Source organism: Polistes fuscatus, unplaced genomic scaffold (assembly GCF_010416935.1).
Source record: "Polistes fuscatus isolate 324 unplaced genomic scaffold, CU_Pfus_HIC Scaffold27, whole genome shotgun sequence".
Classification (NCBI taxonomy): domain Eukaryota; kingdom Metazoa; phylum Arthropoda; class Insecta; order Hymenoptera; family Vespidae; genus Polistes; species Polistes fuscatus.
The window spans coordinates 1,105,897-1,123,585 of NW_025113104.1; the positions used below are offsets into that span (position 1 = coordinate 1,105,897).

The 17,689-nt window shown below is 30.8% G+C and overlaps 1 protein-coding gene and 1 pseudogene across 1 annotated transcript; one reads left to right on the forward strand and one right to left on the reverse strand.

Annotated features, from left to right (window-relative positions):
• Window positions 1–4,308: 4,308 nt before the first annotated feature.
• Window positions 4,309–4,907, reverse strand: LOC122518870 (annotated as a pseudogene).
• Window positions 4,908–15,509: 10,602 nt separating this feature from the next.
• On the forward strand, window positions 15,510–16,815 carry LOC122518897. The gene is made up of 2 exons (XM_043638041.1): window positions 15,510–15,606; window positions 15,670–16,815. The coding sequence occupies exon 2, from the start codon at window positions 15,768–15,770 to the stop codon at window positions 16,767–16,769; it is 1,002 nt and encodes a 333-aa protein (XP_043493976.1). The 5' UTR covers window positions 15,510–15,606; window positions 15,670–15,767; the 3' UTR covers window positions 16,770–16,815.
• Window positions 16,816–17,689: the final 874 nt, after the last annotated feature.

The window sequence follows — 17,689 nt, forward strand, 5'->3', positions numbered from 1 at the left end:
AATCAAATTCACAACAAAGTTGGACAAAATGATGTCAGCGAACACATTCCTGTAGAAGAGAGTCTTACGGCGCACCAACCGACATTAATGTGGGATGAAGAACAATATTTACGTATTGCACCTGGCGAAGAAAATTTACCTCAAAGTTTATTATTTGATGAATTTTTTTATTTCTTATTTAATTTTTTATTTCTTATTTTATTTCTTATTTTAATTAAACCCTTCTTATTCTTCATGTATAAATAAATAAGATTATACTTATTTTTTTTGCAGTTATTTTTGAGGTTGTTGATGCTATATTCATTTTGGTACGCCAAAGAAGTATAACTTCTGACGTGCGTACATAAGTACACACACCAGTTTTCTTTTTAAATACAAATTATAAGTTGTGTAATAAAAAGAAAAACTGTAAATTCTCTACGTTTTTACTTATTTTACATTTTACTATTTTACTTATTCGTAGATTAGGCTGTACACATAAGTATACATAATTTAAAATTTTTCTAATAAGCAAAAGTTAATGTAATCGTATTAAAAGTAATAACTGTTATTTAGATTTTTTTTATATGCACATTTTTACAAAGGACTTTTTACAAAATGTAATTACAATTTTATATATTTTAAATGCCTTTAAATATTCTGAAAAAATCGGTTTAATATAAAAATTTTACTTAGCACATAAATCGTTAGCACCATGTAGATCCTCCCGAAAGGTTAACAATTTTGCATTTTTACGATTATAAACATTTTTCTATGATTTGTCTTTATTGTGTTGTATAATAGTTGATATAAAGTACTTTTATGCAGTATTAAATTAAGTATGTTTTCTTTTTTTTTTTAATAACTCCATACATCTTTACATATTGTCCGTAGACATTTGGTACATTGTTATACAAGTGAAAAAGATAACACGTGGACGGTTTCTCTAATGAGATAGCATCGCTATTGTCATTTATTTTGATGAGGTTTCATTTTTTACTCATGCTCCTGGGCGTATTATTTTGAGCCTTCAAGGGAAATGTTGGTTATAGTTTTATTGGTTAGGGGATTTATGTGCGTATCAATTCTCCTTTTGTATCTGAAGGTTGACTTGGTTATTTCTTCTTCTATCGTGGGAATATTTTGGTCCTTTCTTATCTTTTCGTTAAGGACGTGCCATGGAGAATTCACGATTGTGCGCGGCTATGGATTGTTGAGTTTCGAGATTGGCAATGTGATTTTTCGCTGCTATACCCCATAGCGGTAATCCATATGTCCAGATTGATTTTATTATAGTTTTGTAGATTTAAAAAAAAAATAAACTGTGCGGTTAAATCAAGAACACTTTTAATCAAAATCTCTTGGGTTACAAAGATTACTTGTTTTGAAATAGTTTTTTCTTGTTCATTTTTTGAGTTTTCCATTAACTAATTGTTATTCTTCCTCTTAAAAAATTTTATATACATATATATATACGTTTTCTGGATATTATTAATTCTACATTCTTCTTACCATCTAAATTAATTCCTGTGAAAGTTTATTATGCGTGCAATACTAACAATTAGAAACATTATCTCAAGTATTGCTATGTTATGAGATTAATGATTCGTATAATGCTTTAAAAAGAATATTAAATAAAATGTAAAATAAAATATTACTTATAGTTGAATATTTTTTAATGCTATAAATTGTTAATTTTCCCTAATATTTAACTACTTTGATGCTGCATTAGGAATGTTCGAAAAGTATTTCTAACAAAACTGTATTATATGGAAGTATATTACTATTTACTCAAAGTAAACTCTACCAAATGTAAACACATTACGTTTATACTGAGGAAAAACAAAATACCAAAACAACAATTATATAATACAGAAATTCCACAAGTATCAACGGTCAAGTATTTAGGATTACACCTAGATTCCAAACTGACATGGAAAATGCATATAAATGCCAAAATCGAACAAATTCGTTTAAAAAGGAGACAAATCGTTTGGCTAACATGCAAAAAATCGAAACTTAGTATAGAGAATAAACTAAAAACTTACAAAACAATTATAAAACCAATCTGGACATATGGATTACCGCTATGGGATATAGCAGCGAAAAGTCACATTGCCAATGTCGAGACTCAACAAACTATAGCCGCGCACAATCGTGAATTCTCCATGGTACATCCTTAACGAAAAGATAAGAAAGAACCAAAATATTCCCACGATAGAAAAAGAAATAACCAAGTCAACCTTCAGATACAAAAGGTGAATTGATACGCACATAAACACGCTAGCCAAAGATAACTACAACCAATATATCTATAGAAGGCTCAAAAGAATACACCCAGGAGCATGAGTAAAAAATGAAACTTCATCGAAATAAATGACAATAGCGATGCTATCCCATTAGAGAAACTGTCCACGTGAATTCTTTTTCACTTACATAACAATTCACCAAATTTCTACGGACAATATGTAAAGATGTATGGTGTTAATAAATAAAAGAAAAAGCTAGTGTGTGGACTAATGTACGCACGTAAGAAGATATGTTTCTTTGGCGTAACAGAACATTTTTGTTCGCAGGCTATACTCCTTACAACATTCCGCGTTTGTTTGTGATGGATACTTTCTTTTAGATACATTTTTGTAACGATAGTAATAGGCATTACACTTCTCTGCATTAGTTTCAAACATATCGAAAACTGAAACAGAAATTTAAATGTTTATTGACACTGGTCAAAAAGCTACAAGAGATTATTGCTTAATAAAAATTATCGTAGAAAATAATTTATAAATAGCTAAGATGTACACATTCTTTCCTTTATTCTTTTGATAGAATATAAATGCACATGGTTTCTTCTCAGTGTGAATAAAAAGAAGATGTTCGATGAACTAAACTTCTGTCGAAGGGCAAATAAGAAATCGACAAGATAAGAAATACATCTCCGATTCGTTTTTAAACACTTTCGTTATTTTTTCAGAATAAAATTTATATTTTGGAGGAATGAACGTTTATTATATAATAGCCTTATCAGGATTTTTTTCGTACTTTATCTGTATGAGATAGCAGTGCGAAGTCGCAGTATTTATTGAAGATATATTATTTAAATAATAATACACACGAATTCTCAAAGCAAGTTAAGACATAATCTAGTGGTAATTTGGATAATAAAATTCTGATGCTATTTTTGTATGATTGATTGACTGACTGAGAACAAAATTAATTACTTCATACTGAATACAAATTATGTGAAATAATGTGAAAAACAGAGAGAATATTTGTTGTGATACGTAGTGTCGTGTGTAGTGTATTCATAGAGATGTTCACGGAAAATCTGTATCTTTTGTTCCCTATCGTATCGGAAGATAAGCGGGTTTAGAACGAAATGTTTTATACCTGCATTTTATTAAAAATAAAATTTGTTTTTTACTATGCTCTTCGAATGATTTTGAATAGAATGTCATATAAGCCTACCATGTTGCAACAAGTAGGTTAATTAAAATTTCTTATTTCTATTATGAAAAGTTTATTATCTTTAATAAAAAATTCATCAATTTTTTTTGTACAAATTTCTTCTTTCTTTACATATATTGAATTACTATTTTTTATTTATTATTATTTATTCTTACTCCGCCCCTTTCGGGTTTGGAGGACTTCCCTTACAAGCTCCCTTCTACAATATCTTACAATACTTTGCCATTTACCATAAACATATATATATCATCCTAAATAAACTATATTACCAGCATATCAACTTAATACTAACAAATTCAACTTATTAACTGACTTAAAATAAAAACAAACAAAAATTATCTTAACAATCTTCTCTCAAACCCTCTCCGCTTCCCTTCTCTTTCCTATCACTCGCTTTAATATTTCTGCCTCCTTCGCATCCTGACTTAGTATCTCTTCTATTCCAACCTCGCTCCTCGTTACTTCACATGTTCCCAGTATGTGCATGTAATCTTCCTCTCCTTCATTACACAATCTACACCTCTTCTCCTCCTCCCCTTTCCAAAACTCTCTGCTTTTGCATTCATTCCCGCATCTGAATCTTGCTATTATTTTCCTATCCCTCGTTGACATATCCTTTTTCAAATACTCTGGTTCTTCCTCTACTCTTATATACTTGTATATCGCATTATACCTTAAGTTCTCTATCTTATCCCTTCTCTCTTCCTTGAATTTCCTTTCCATGTTCAATAATATCTTTTCTCTTACCTCCTCTCTTTGAACTCCATACCTATCATATATCTTGATTCCTTTATTCTCTCTCTTCTTATTATTCCGACCCTCATCTTTGACTCTTTCCCTATTTACTCTCTTTCTCTGTCTCTATCCCTTTCTCTTATACATTCCTTCACCAATTTTATATCCGAATCCCTTATCTTCTCTTCGAATTTTAACGCTCTTCTTAATGCTTTAATTCTCATTTTTTCATATTTATTCTTCCTCCACTATATAATTTAGCGTATTACTATCTAACCCTAAGGTCCATTTCATATATCTTCTTTGTACACTTTCCAACCTCTCATCTTCCTCCCATCCCCATATTTCCGCTCCAAATAACGCTACACTTTCCACTAACGCTGTAAACAATTTCTTTCTTCTTTTGTAGCTTTTTTTAAATATCCTTTCTCCTATACTCCACGCATTCTTCATTACGATTATTGCTTTCCTCTTCCTCTCCTCCATGTGCCTCTCATTCCTTCCATTCTTCTATAGTATATAACCTAGGTATCTTATCTCCTCCACTTCCTCTAATTCTCTATCACCCCACTTCCACAATCTATCCTTTCCTTTTCTTTTTTCAAATACCATAATTTTCGTTTTTGTTTCGCTTAATAACATCTTCTTCCTTTCCAGGTACTTCTTAAACCTTCCTAGCATACCTTTCAATTCTTCTTCTCTATCTGCAATCAATACAATATCGTCCGCATATGATACGCTCCACAACTTCTCGTTCCCAACTCGACATCCTCCTTCTTGCTCTTTTCTCATCTCCTCTTCTAAGTCCGCCATATACACATTAAACAGAGTTAGACTTAACGGGCATCCTTGTCTTACTCCCTTTTCCGTCAAAAATTCCTCCGCTTCTTCCTCTCCTACTTTGATTACATTTATTGTTTCTCTGTAAATGTCCATTATCCTCCTACTTAGCTTAAACCCCACCCCCATCTCCCTCAACCTTTCCTTTAATACTTCTCTGTCAACCCTGTCAAACGCCTCTTTAAGGTCAACAAAACATGCAAAAATTTTTCCTTTCGGATTACTTAGCTTATCATCAACTATATGTTTAATTGTATATATTGCTTCTACTACTCCTCTCTTCTCTCTAAAACCAAACTGGCTCTCCGCTAATTTACCCTCTATCTTCTTCTTCAACATTTCATTCAACATACTAGCATATATTTTATATGCTGTGCAAGTTAATGTTACTCCTCTGTAATTTTCTGTAATATCTTTATCCCCTTTTTTATAAATCATGCACATTGTCCCTCTTCTCCACTGTTCCGGTATTTCCCCCTCTTTCCATATTTTCCTCAACAACTCCCACAGCGCTGTCTCCACCTCTTTTGGCATATATTTCCACACTTCATTCTCTAACTTATCCTCACCCGGTGCCTTTCCTAACTTAAGTTTATTGACCTGTCTCAAAAATTCTTCCTTGTCCAATTCTTCTTGCTCCTCTATCTGCTGCCCTACCTCTTCCCTCCTCCATTCCCTCTGTTCTCTTCCCCTTCTTTCCTTTCCTCCAAATTTTTCCATGAAATGTTTTCTCCAATTTTCTATCTTGATCTTTTTGCTTATCTCTTCTTTCCGCTTCTTTCTGAACCTATTAATATACCTCCATACCTCTCCTTCACCTGTTGCATTTTTTAACTTCTCCTCCTCTAAACTTTCAAACCTTTTCCTTTTTGCCTCACACCAATTCCTGTACTCTCTTTTTTTGCCTAAATAAAAACTCCTTTGTACTTCCTTTTTCCTCCATGACTTCAGAATTTTCCTTAATTCCCTCTTTTTTCCTTTCCATTCCTTATCATACCATTTTCTATCTCCCAACTTCCATGCCTTTACTCGCTTCTTCATTTTAAGTACTGCTCTTTCTATTTCCTCCTTTATCTCTTCCCACCTTCCCTCTATCTCCTCTTCTTTTCCCAACCAACCTTTATACCTTTCATGATACTGCTCAATCACCTCCCTGGACCAAATTCTTCTTTCTATCTCCTTTTCTACCTTCTCTTCCTCTACCTTTAATTTTACTTCTTCCTCTAAATATACTTCTAACGGCATATGATCTGCCTTCGTTCTATGCCCTATTCTCATTTCCTTTATCTGGTCAAAAGCCTCCTGATTCCCAATTGCATAATCTATCACCGATTCCCCTCTGCTACCAATATATGTGAACTCTCCTTCCTCTCCTTTCTGCCCATTTACTATGCACCATCCTTCCTCTGCTATTTCCTTTACAAGTCTTCTTCCTTCCTCATTTATTGTCTCATCTTTTGACTGTCTTACTTTAACTCTCTTACTTTCCCTATCCGTTTCCTCTACCCATCCTCCCTCATTACCGGTTCTTGCATTCCAATCTCCCACTAACAAAACACATCCTTTTTCCTTTGACTTTACTTTTCCTCTTATAAATTCCATTGTCCTTACTATATATTGGCTGTACACCCCTACTATTTTCCAAATCTGTCCTCCCTGCCTTATCTCCTGCATAACTATATTCTCACTCCAAACCTCAAATTTCCTACCCATCACCCTTTTACTAATTCCTACTAATATTCCTCCTTTTGCTCTGCCTTTACTATAATTTCTTGTTGCTGCTACACATTTCCACTCAAACTTTCTTGGCAATTTCCCTTCTAACCCTGCCCATTTATCTTTCTCCAACCATGTCTCTACTAATATTACCACCTCAAAACCACTCAGATACTTCCACACTTCTCTGTCCTTACTTAACACCCCCGCTATATTCCATACACACATACTCATTCTTTTTTTACTCTCCCCCCCCTCCTCTCTATCTTCCTGTTCATCTCAATCCTTCCTTCTCTCCTTTTCCTCCTCCACAAACTCCCCCCTCCACTCGTCATACCTCATCTATCTATCTTCTATTAAGATCTTCATATAACCTACTCTAGCTCTTTTTCCTTTATACCTCTGTTCTCTTGCCTTATCTAAAATCATCCTCTGGATCTCCCTTTCCTTTATCGTCATGTCCCTATCTATATACACTCCTCTTTCTAAATACTTCTTATTCCTCATTATCTTCTCCCTTATTTCCTTATTCTCCAGCTTTACTACCACTAACTTTTTCTCCCTCTGCCCCTTACTTACTCTTACTTCTGTAGCTTCCTCCACTTTAACCTTTACTTTAATATTCTTTTCGATAAACTCCTCCACCTTTTTTTTTCCAAATTTTCTTTCTCCATGTTTGTACCCCTTATCACTATATTATTCCTTCTCTTCTCTCTCTCACCTCTTTCCTAATCCCATTCTAACCTGTATATTCTCTGTTCCAGTGATTTCTTTTCCTCCATCCATTGTTGCCTTTCTCTCATCCACAATTTCTTCTCCTCTTTCCATTCCTCTTCCCTTTTTTCTAAAATGCTAATCAAACTTTCTATTTTCTTTTCCATTCTGCCCAACTTCTCATTCATCTCTCTACTATCCTGGTTCTCCTTCTCGAAGCATAACCTCGACTGTTCCATCTCCTTTTTGTCTGCCTTACTCCTTGTTTTGATGTTTCCGCTTGTATTACCGTTCATCTTAATAATTCTCCTTGACCTGTCAGAAATCTTCTTTATCGACTCTTCTACCAACGCTTTATCCTCTATCCTAACCTCACTCTATCAGGTGTCCTCCCTCTTTTACCCTTTTTCTTCCACTCTACACTCTCATAATCCTTACAGACCTCTTAAACTTCTTCCTTTACTTTACCCTTCCTTCTCTATTCCAGTTGTTCCTCCTTTTACCCTTTAATCTTCCACTTATCACTCTTTTTCTGGGATCTTTCTTCCACACGACCACTCCTTCTCGCGCTCCTACCGGAAGTCCCCTAAAATATATTATATTACTAAAAATATTTTAAATTTTGGTCTGAAACTTTTAGATAATATTTTTAAGATTTTTTTCTTGCGAAAATTGTAAAAAAAAAAAAATCAATTTTTTGAACCCGTCACAGTGGGCTACTACCTTAAATGTTTCAAAAATTTATACTAGTTTTGCATACAATGTCTTTTCTTTCATATAGGAAGATTCTATTCACGTGATTTTTATAAGCGTTCAGAAATCAATGCGAAAGGGTTAACCGGCGTAAATAACAGGATGGGTGTATACTAGTCAAAAATATTGCTTCTAGTAAAGCGGATATCTATTATTAATTTATTTTTATAATGTAAATACGTTTAATATTAGGTATTTTTTCTTTACAAATTTTGAATAAACATTTATTTTTGTACAAGGAATTTTATCAATATCCAAACATTTTCGCTGATTTAGTAGAAATCGAAATATATTCATTGTCGATAGTTCCAGTATGTAGTTGTGGAAAGATAAAGAGTACATTGTTTGTAAAAAAGAATTTGTAGGAATACGCGTGCGTCATTCATTATTTTCTTACAGTAATATTATTATATTACACTGCCGTTGCACTATTAAATTAATTACATACGTTCGATTATTTAATTATTTAGTTGTATCGTATATTCGTTCAATTTTATCCAATTTAAAAAACATAAAAAGCGTTTATTTTCTCGTTTTCCTTTAATATTTTTTGTTCAAATGGAAAAAACGGGAAAAATGTATATTACATTTCAACAATTAATTAATATAAGTCCTGTAATTAATATAATAGAACAACTCCAATGTGTGTGTGTGTGTGTGTGTGTGTGTGTGATCATCCTTTTTCTGCATTTGAAATAACAAGAAAAGGATCTTTTTTTTGTATTTTGACAAATCGAAAAAACAAGATAAATGTGTGAGTCATACTAGGTCGAAAAACTTGATTTTATGTTTTATTTTATAATATATTTATAAATTTATTAGAATTTTTTTAATTAGTTCATTATCCTAATTAATAAATGGGACGTCTGTTTAATATTATAATAGAAAAACTAAAATATATGTGGGGTTTTGAATTGTTTAAGAAGTATAAATATGAATGTGTGAATGGTATGAGTGTAGAGTGATTGAAAGAAATGAAAGAATGCATCCGGTCGAGGATAAAGAAAGAGCGTTAGATAAGAATATTAGTTTGGGTATAAGGTTACATCGTCTGGACTTGTCGCCTTTGTATAGCTACATCGAAGTCTCCCGAACGTTCTCGATAATGTGATACACCGGAAAGCCTTTGCGCGTGGTTTGGAATGATCAAGAAGTTTTCAGGGGAACGACGAGAAACAACGGAAGACGATGGAGGGGTTGTAGGGTATAAGGAGGCGACGAAAAGGACTGGTGGGGCGTTCTGCGGGCTGTGCGTTCTACGTGCGTTGCGTTTTGCTGAGAGTTCAATAATAATTGACGAGTGATAAGTGTAACGGAGAGTACGGAAGACAACGGGGAACGGCGAAGGATTACGATAGGCGACGACGAGTCGGATTCGGGTGTTCCTTGCGGTTGTTTTCGGATGTAGAGAGTTACACTTATTGTTAGCATTAGATCATTAAATTATAGATACTTACTACTTTATTTCTTACAAACATTATACCTTGTTATTTATTTTTAATAAATAAATACTTTACTATTACCATATTATAAATATATATATCTCTATACGTAAATCTTACATATATGTTAAATATATATTAAAATCTATATTATTTATTTTCAAGTAGAAGATTACTACTTCCTCATCCTCGATAAACGATTGTTTCTGTTTTCTTTTAATGTTCATTTTGTGTTTAAAAAGAAAAATATTTTTCCAAATGAAGAAAAATGATACAAATGTTTGTTCCCATTCAATATTTACATTTTCATGTAAGAGCGTTTTCTCTACATAGGATAAACTATAGATAGTTATATCTTGCTTCCCTTGTAATTCTTAAAATGTTGATGAGTTACATGAAGTAGGAGGGGGGGAGGAAGATAAAAGAAAGTAGTTCATATGGCTTACGGAAGTAGTAGCCAAAATCGAATTAGATGTGAGAGGGGGGGACAACTGCTCGTAGGAACGCAGGGGCGTAAATAGCAAGTGCTTTTAAGGTTTATTTTTTTTTTTTATATCTTTTTCTTTCGTTAGGAAAGTTTTATATAAGGTTGCTTTTATAGGCGGAGTTTTCTTCTCTTCTTTTCTCTTCTTTTCTCTTTTTTACCTTCTCTTCTTCGTTAAAATTCAATAAAGGTGCGTTCGCCTTTCTGTACTTTCTCTTTGATAATATTATTACTCGAACGACGTCGAACGACGTCGAACTTTATAGTCAAGACAGGGTTCGCAAAAGTAGACGGCAAACGACACATTTTTTATATAGATGTCGATCGCGAAGAAGAAAGAAATAGATACATCTTCGAAGAGGGGATCATTTCTTAAAGAAAAAAACCACCATAATTAGATTGAAGTAGGATTTTCATTTTTGTTTTTAATCAATTTGCTGTAGTGAACTTTTAGAAAAGTATGTAATACAGGTTATTAATTGCTGTTATATTTAAGTTTTAATCAAATGATTTTTTTTAATTTTTTTTTTATTAAATTATTAATTTTATTACCAACGTTTATTTATTTATCTAATTGATTGTCTAACAATGCGGAGAAATGAAAGGATATAATAAATGTTTGTAGAGAGAACTGATCTCTCAAACCGGTTAAAGGGGAAGAGTAATAAAGACTTACTTAATCGAAATACATCCTATTCAATTCAAAGTCCACTGACAGTTTATACTAATTCGAGTTATTGATCATCGAATGAATTTGTAATGGAGAAAATCATTTTCTGATATCAAAGTTGGTAAATTTTTGAAATCATTTTTGCATGTTTATTTTGTAATAGTTTACTTTATTAATTATTATGAAAAAATATAATACTTACTTAAAACTCAAAGATAAGAAATTTTATTTCATGTTTTAGATTATTAAAATAAAATATTTCATTTGCTGAAATTTCATTTGTTACTTGAATTTTTTTATTTCAATTAAAGAATTTAGAATTTAGTATTTAAAATAGTAGTTGGAATATTATTTCCATAAATATACCTCGCTATGGAATATTCATTGTACGCGAACATTTAATTTATATTTATTTTATTTGCTAAAGCATTTGCTTCTTTTTCATTTGGAATTATTTGGAAAATTACAAAATTTGAACTTTATATTTTTATATTTTATATGTTTATAATTTTATAATTATTATTTAATAAATAAAATGAAGAAAAATAAACAATTTTTTTTAATAGTTAAAGTTGACAATTCATCTTTAAAGAGGTTAATACACAATATATACAGAAATTTGCAAATATTTTGGATTTTTCAACAAGTATATTTCCTTGTTATTTTGTAGAAATGGTAAAAATCTTGAAATTTCAAAGATTTATTCGGTCAAGAATACGTAATATTTCGTAATTTTGAAAGTAAATTTCAGCACCAGTTCTAGCGATGAATAGTTGAAGTGTTGGAGTAAGTGAAGTCATGCGGACAGAATTCTTGAAAGAGATTCTTGAGACAAGATTCTTGAGACAAGATTTAGTCCGGATACTTCTCAATGAGATTTCTTATTTTATGTTTTATTAGGTCATTCCGAAGAAAATCTCCGAATATAACTGTGTAAAACCTGTATTGAAAACCTAGAATCTGACGGTTCATTATACTTAGAACTAATACAAAAATATCGCAATGTTAATGAAGGTTCTTCTGGTTGAATTTAATGTTTATCAATTTATAGTAACATTCTTTGTGGATATTTATATCGAGAAAAAACGTTTTATAAAAAGAAACACATTGTAATTTCAATTTTCTTACAATGTTTTTTTTTTTTTTATATATACTAAATATTTTTTTTAAATTTAATTAAATTTTTCATCATTTTTAAATTCGATATACACGTTTTGTTCTGTAATCTTTAATAGGTAATCAATAAGATTTTTATGTTGCAATAATCGATTTTAACTTAAGAGATATAGACGTGAATTTAATATTTTTGAAAATATTTAATTTATTTGCAATTTCTATTTAAAGGTTCATATTTCTTGAATTCAGGTTGCATATGTTTCTTTAGAATTACGAAAATAAATATACGGGCTTTAGAAGTTAATTGATTATACCAGACAGATTTGTATTCTTGGAAAGGTGAGATTCCATCGATTAAATTATTGGGTGCTTAACTGTTTTTAATTAAAACCCGAGAATTGGTAGAAAATAATAATAGGGAAAAAGAAAGTGAATGAAACGGGTTAAAGTTTAGTGAAAATCACGATCCTGAATTCTGTTTGCGATGCGCTTTGTTCTTTTCTTGACAATGATAACTGTTTTTGCTTTAAATTGCACTCCAGTGCGCAAAAAGGTCTATTGCTACGGTTGCAAGTCCTTTTCTTTAAATAAGAAAAAGCCAGACGAGTAAACGAAAGAGTAGTGAAAAAGAAGTATAGAAAAAAAACCATTCTCTGTATTTTCTGAGGCTAATGTTAAGAGAAATTCCAGCTTCCCACGTATACATAAATTATTACGGAAAACAGGAGCGTACTTACTCTCTTTTGCTCTTCCTTTTTTTTTTGTCCTTTTTTCTTTTTTTATATCTGTATTCATATTGTTTTCACTTTTTTTTTTTTATCTTTCTCCCTTTCACATGACATACTTCATAAATACAACATTATAAAAAAAGAACTTTTTTCCCTAAATTTAAGATATCTCTGATAATAAATACATGTGTTTTATTGATTTCAACAAACTCAACAACTGTACTTCTATCTTTAAATTACACTAATTATAAGAGAATTCCGTAATTATTTGTTGGAAGTTGTAACAAAACAAGATTAAGTATAAAAAACAGTTATATTAAATTATAAATAAGATTAGTATAAATAAAATGTTTGCGTAAAAATGCATTTTTAAGTGGTAAATTAATAAAACAATAAAAATGCAAACAGATAACAATATTCTGATAAAAATAAGAAAATATAAATATTATTTTGTAATAAATACATATACATAATATAAATATTATTTTGTAATAAATTCATATGCATAATATAGATATTATTTATAAATCTATACATATTGTAAAAGTGGTAGTGAATAATAAATGAAAGGTGGTTTTATTAAAATTACACGGGTATAATGTTACACACTATTAGCTAGCGTTTATTCAAACTGATCGTGAACTAAACAACTACGAATTACTTCTCTTTTATATTTTTCTTCTATCTTTCTTGAAACTTCCCGACTATTTCCGAATATTAAACATCTAGACTATTTCTTTACTTTCGATAGGGAATATTCGAAAGGTTCGGTGCGACAAAACTTCAGACGACCGACTCTTTCAAGCTGTATCCCGTACCTAATCAAACAAATGCATTTCCGAGAAACGGTCTCTTTCATCCTACATAATATTATATACATATAAATATAATTAATATTATTACTATAATATTATTATAATATTATTATAATATTATTAATATAATAATAATATATACATATAAAACATATCTATATATATATAAAATATAAATTTATTTTTTTTATTTTATTCATTTACTGTTTTTCAATTTTTATGTACATCGGACATTTCCTTTTTAATCTTTTTCTGATGCGAGTAGCATACATTTCTATAGCTAGTTGGTTGGGTAAATAAAATATATACCTATATACATATTGTGACCATAATTATTAAACTAGTTTATGTCATAAATCTCTTTCTTCAAAATATTTAAAAGATTACATTTGAACACTAAATAAATTCCATATAATGTAAATATAACAACTATTATCTAATGGTTCATTTTTGACAATATAGTGAAAATTACATTGAATTAATTTGGTTTAAAATAATGTGGTGTGAAATAACTGATAAACCCTCACCCCTTTTTTTTTAATTTAAACTTTGATCACTTTCATAATTGAGTACATATATATTATAACAAAGTCATAGTAAAAAAGTCTTTTTTGCATACAAGAATCCTATTTAAAATAATTCAACCCTAATTTTGATTATTCATTGAATTTCGATGATTTAACCGTGTCGTTTGTTCTTCGATCACGCTGGTTAATCAAAGTCCTACTATATACATTCATTAAACCTACATACATACTTTTGTTATGTTTTTATTTAAATAAATTCGTGTTATTTTGACGACCCTGTCTCTCTGTACTCACATGACGTTCGGTATTGTTTGGGGATTCGTCTATTCTCAAACAATGTTAAAGTGAAACCATGTTCTAGGATACCCTGTTTTATGAGAGTTCTCCCCAATTCTCAAACTCTACTAAAACGAAACGATTCTATAAAAATGTCGTACTATACGGAGTTATTCAAATTCTAGAAAAATTCTTTTAATTTAATGATTTTAAAATTATTTACGTATAAAAAAAGATTTCTTTTTTTTTTTTTAGAAAAGTTATAATATTAAGTAAACATGAATGGAATTCTTTCCAATGAACGATCTTGAAATTAATTCTAAATTCGATTAAAATGCTTTCTTTTTATCTCTCTCTATAACTTTTTCAACTTGAAATTCGGTTCACCTTTCTCGATTAAATGTTCTCAAACTTGATCGAATACGAGCTCGGGTCTTCATCACCTTGATCGAAAACGAGCTAAAGTTTCCTCTCATTTTTAATTTTGTCGTCTCCGCAGCAACTTTTTCTCTCCTCTCTATATTATAGTATATAATATCGTCAGAACTATCATAACCTGTTTTACCGAGAGGATTCTCAATCGGTACACATCTGCAAATAAAAGATATCTTTAAAAATGTGAAATAAATGAACATAAAAAGTTTTGGTTATGATTCGTTCTTTTTTTTTTTTTAATGATATAAGACCATTATTCCAATTTCGAAATATTTCAGAGTTTTAGTTAGAATTGAATTAAAAAGATTGCTACATGTTTTCATGAATTTGAACAATGTTTATAAAATACAAGCATGTTTAATCTTATTATTCGATAATAAAAAACGAGTAATGAAAAATAAGGTTCTATAACTTATATATTACTTCGGGGGAAAAAATTAAAAATTAAAAATTTGTTGCATTAAGATTTTAAAGTGAAACTTTTTTTTGATGAATTCGTAATGATTTAGTGTGTCTACATTGTTATTAACAATATGAAAAGAAGTTGTGCATTCCTGGTTTAAACTAATATACTCTTCAATTAAACTTATACCACTTATAAAAAAAAAGCTTATGCAACATAAAAAAACATAATTGAAACAGCATATTTTCTACATATTGCAATATATATATTATACCTTATATTTATATATATATATATATATATATATATGTAAAGAAATATTCTTTAATTGATTTACCGCGTTAGTCGAAATCGTTGGTACGTACCTGACATACAGGTCAGCTGATGTAAAAGAGATGGGGAATAAATAAGATAAGAGTTGCGAGAGCAGTCGCGAGCGTTTACTTGAGCAGTAGGAACGATACGATTTATAACGAACACTATATGTCGTTTCTTCTCGTTACAGGTAAGAAATGTAAATATTTATCACATAAGTTTGAAAATAAAATTTTAAATCTTCTCGTTACAGAAACACAATTTTGTTTTTAACTGTACTCGACCTACACCATAAATAGTCTTATAAAACGACATTTTTGTACGTTAAAATCCAAAAAAGACTGAAGAAAAATGGAGAAATTACCTTTCGAATTTACCATGAAAGCAGCCACAGACAAGAAATCGAACGCGCTATTAGTGACTCCCATTACAACACCAGACGGCGAAATTTTTGACCTACCAGGAGAATTGCAGGATGTGAACTTACACACGGAATTAATGAAGACCGATACTTTTAAGAAAGTTAAAAACGCAAACTTCAAAAGGAATCAGAAGAGAAACGCGTGGTTTGTATTGAACTCTGAGTTGCGGGCTGAATACATTGATGAAGGGGGTAATATCCAGTTCGGGGATATGTTATTAGAAGAAAGATGGGAAGAACCGAAGGCTAATAATTCAAACGACCTATCAAAAGACGATCTGAAACAAACTTTAAGTAGTGATCCCCAAACAACGACTGAACAAAAGAGGACAATTAAGTCATCTTCAGAAAGGTTCATGTTAGAAAAATTCACCAACAAAAATAGAAATGTTACCCAATGGATAGATATATTCGAAAGAGAATGCGAACGCCTGGATGTGCAACGAGATGAGGAAAAGATAGAAATTCTGAGATTGTTCTTAGAAGGTTCTTGTGTGGACTGGTACAGTTCAATATTGATGAAACACTCCATAAATTCGAGTTGGGCAGATTGGAAAGAAGATTTCGTTGATACTTACTCAGATAAGGGATGGTCAACAGCAAGATATGCTATAAATTTTAAATATATAAGTGGCTCATTATTGGACTATGCATTAAAAAAAGAAAAAATACTTCTGGAAGTAGATAAAAATATGAATGCGGAAATGATGATATTATTGATAGCCACTAGTCTGCCAGAATACATCTCGGATAGAATTGACCGAAACGAAATCAAAGGAACGAAAGATCTGTTAAAAAGGATCAAAAGTCTGGAATACTTGGTAGAAAAAGGAGACTTCAGTGAGAAAAAAAATCCACCCCCAACTTATAAAAATAAAGTAGAAAAGAAAAATCCCTGTAAAGTATGCGAGTTAATGGGGAAAAAAAAATAGACACCACCCCGAAAGCGTTTGCTGGTTCAGAACAAAAACGAATAAAGGGGAAGAAAAGAATCCAATAAAATTAGTAAATAACTCACAACTGGAAGTTAAACTACAAAATGAAGAGCAAAAAAAACTAGTATTGCTGCTATTGATAAAAGTAAACGTATTATTGGACAATAAAATGTAAGTTGATGGAATTTATGACTCTAGTGCGAATGTTTCGTTAATCAATTCAAAGTTGTTAAAAATCAAAAATGGAAAATCTAATGAGTCAAAAAAATACGAAATTAAAACGATCAATGGCGTAAGAAGAGCTTGTTATTTCATCACTTTAAGTATAAAAATTTTTAATATAGAAAAAAAAATGATTGTTTACATAGTAAACGATGAAAAGTTCGACAATGAATTTCTTATCGGACTGTATTGCATCAAAGAATTCCGTTTGATGCAAGATGAAAACTTATCAGTCAGTCAAAAGATTAGCGAGGAACAGAAAAATAATAGTATGATTGATAAAAACTTAAGGAATGAAAGCGTAGAAGAGAAAATGTTGGTTAATTCCAACGAGAATGTCAAAGAAGAAGACTTTAAGATTGATATAAATCATCTGAATAATGAAGAAAGACTTATAATAAAAGAACTAATAAATGAAAATACTTCAATTTTTGCTAAAGATAAATACGATATAGGCACGGTGGAAAACTATGAAACACAAATCGATTTACAGACAGAGAAATATTGCAGTAAGAGACCATATTGATGCACAGTAGAAGACAAGAAGGAAATTGAATCGCAAGTAGCAAAATTATTAGATAAAAGATTGATAGAGGAATCATACAGCCCGTTCGCCGCGCCAGTTACTCTAGCATTTAAGAAAGAAGAAAACAGGAAATCGAGATTATGCATTGACTTCAGGGACTTAAACAAAA

Excerpts from the sequence above, each read along its gene's own strand:
- LOC122518897 (XM_043638041.1), top strand. The coding sequence starts at position 15,768 with ATGGAGAAATTACCTTTCGAATTTACCATGAAAGCAGCCACAGACAAG.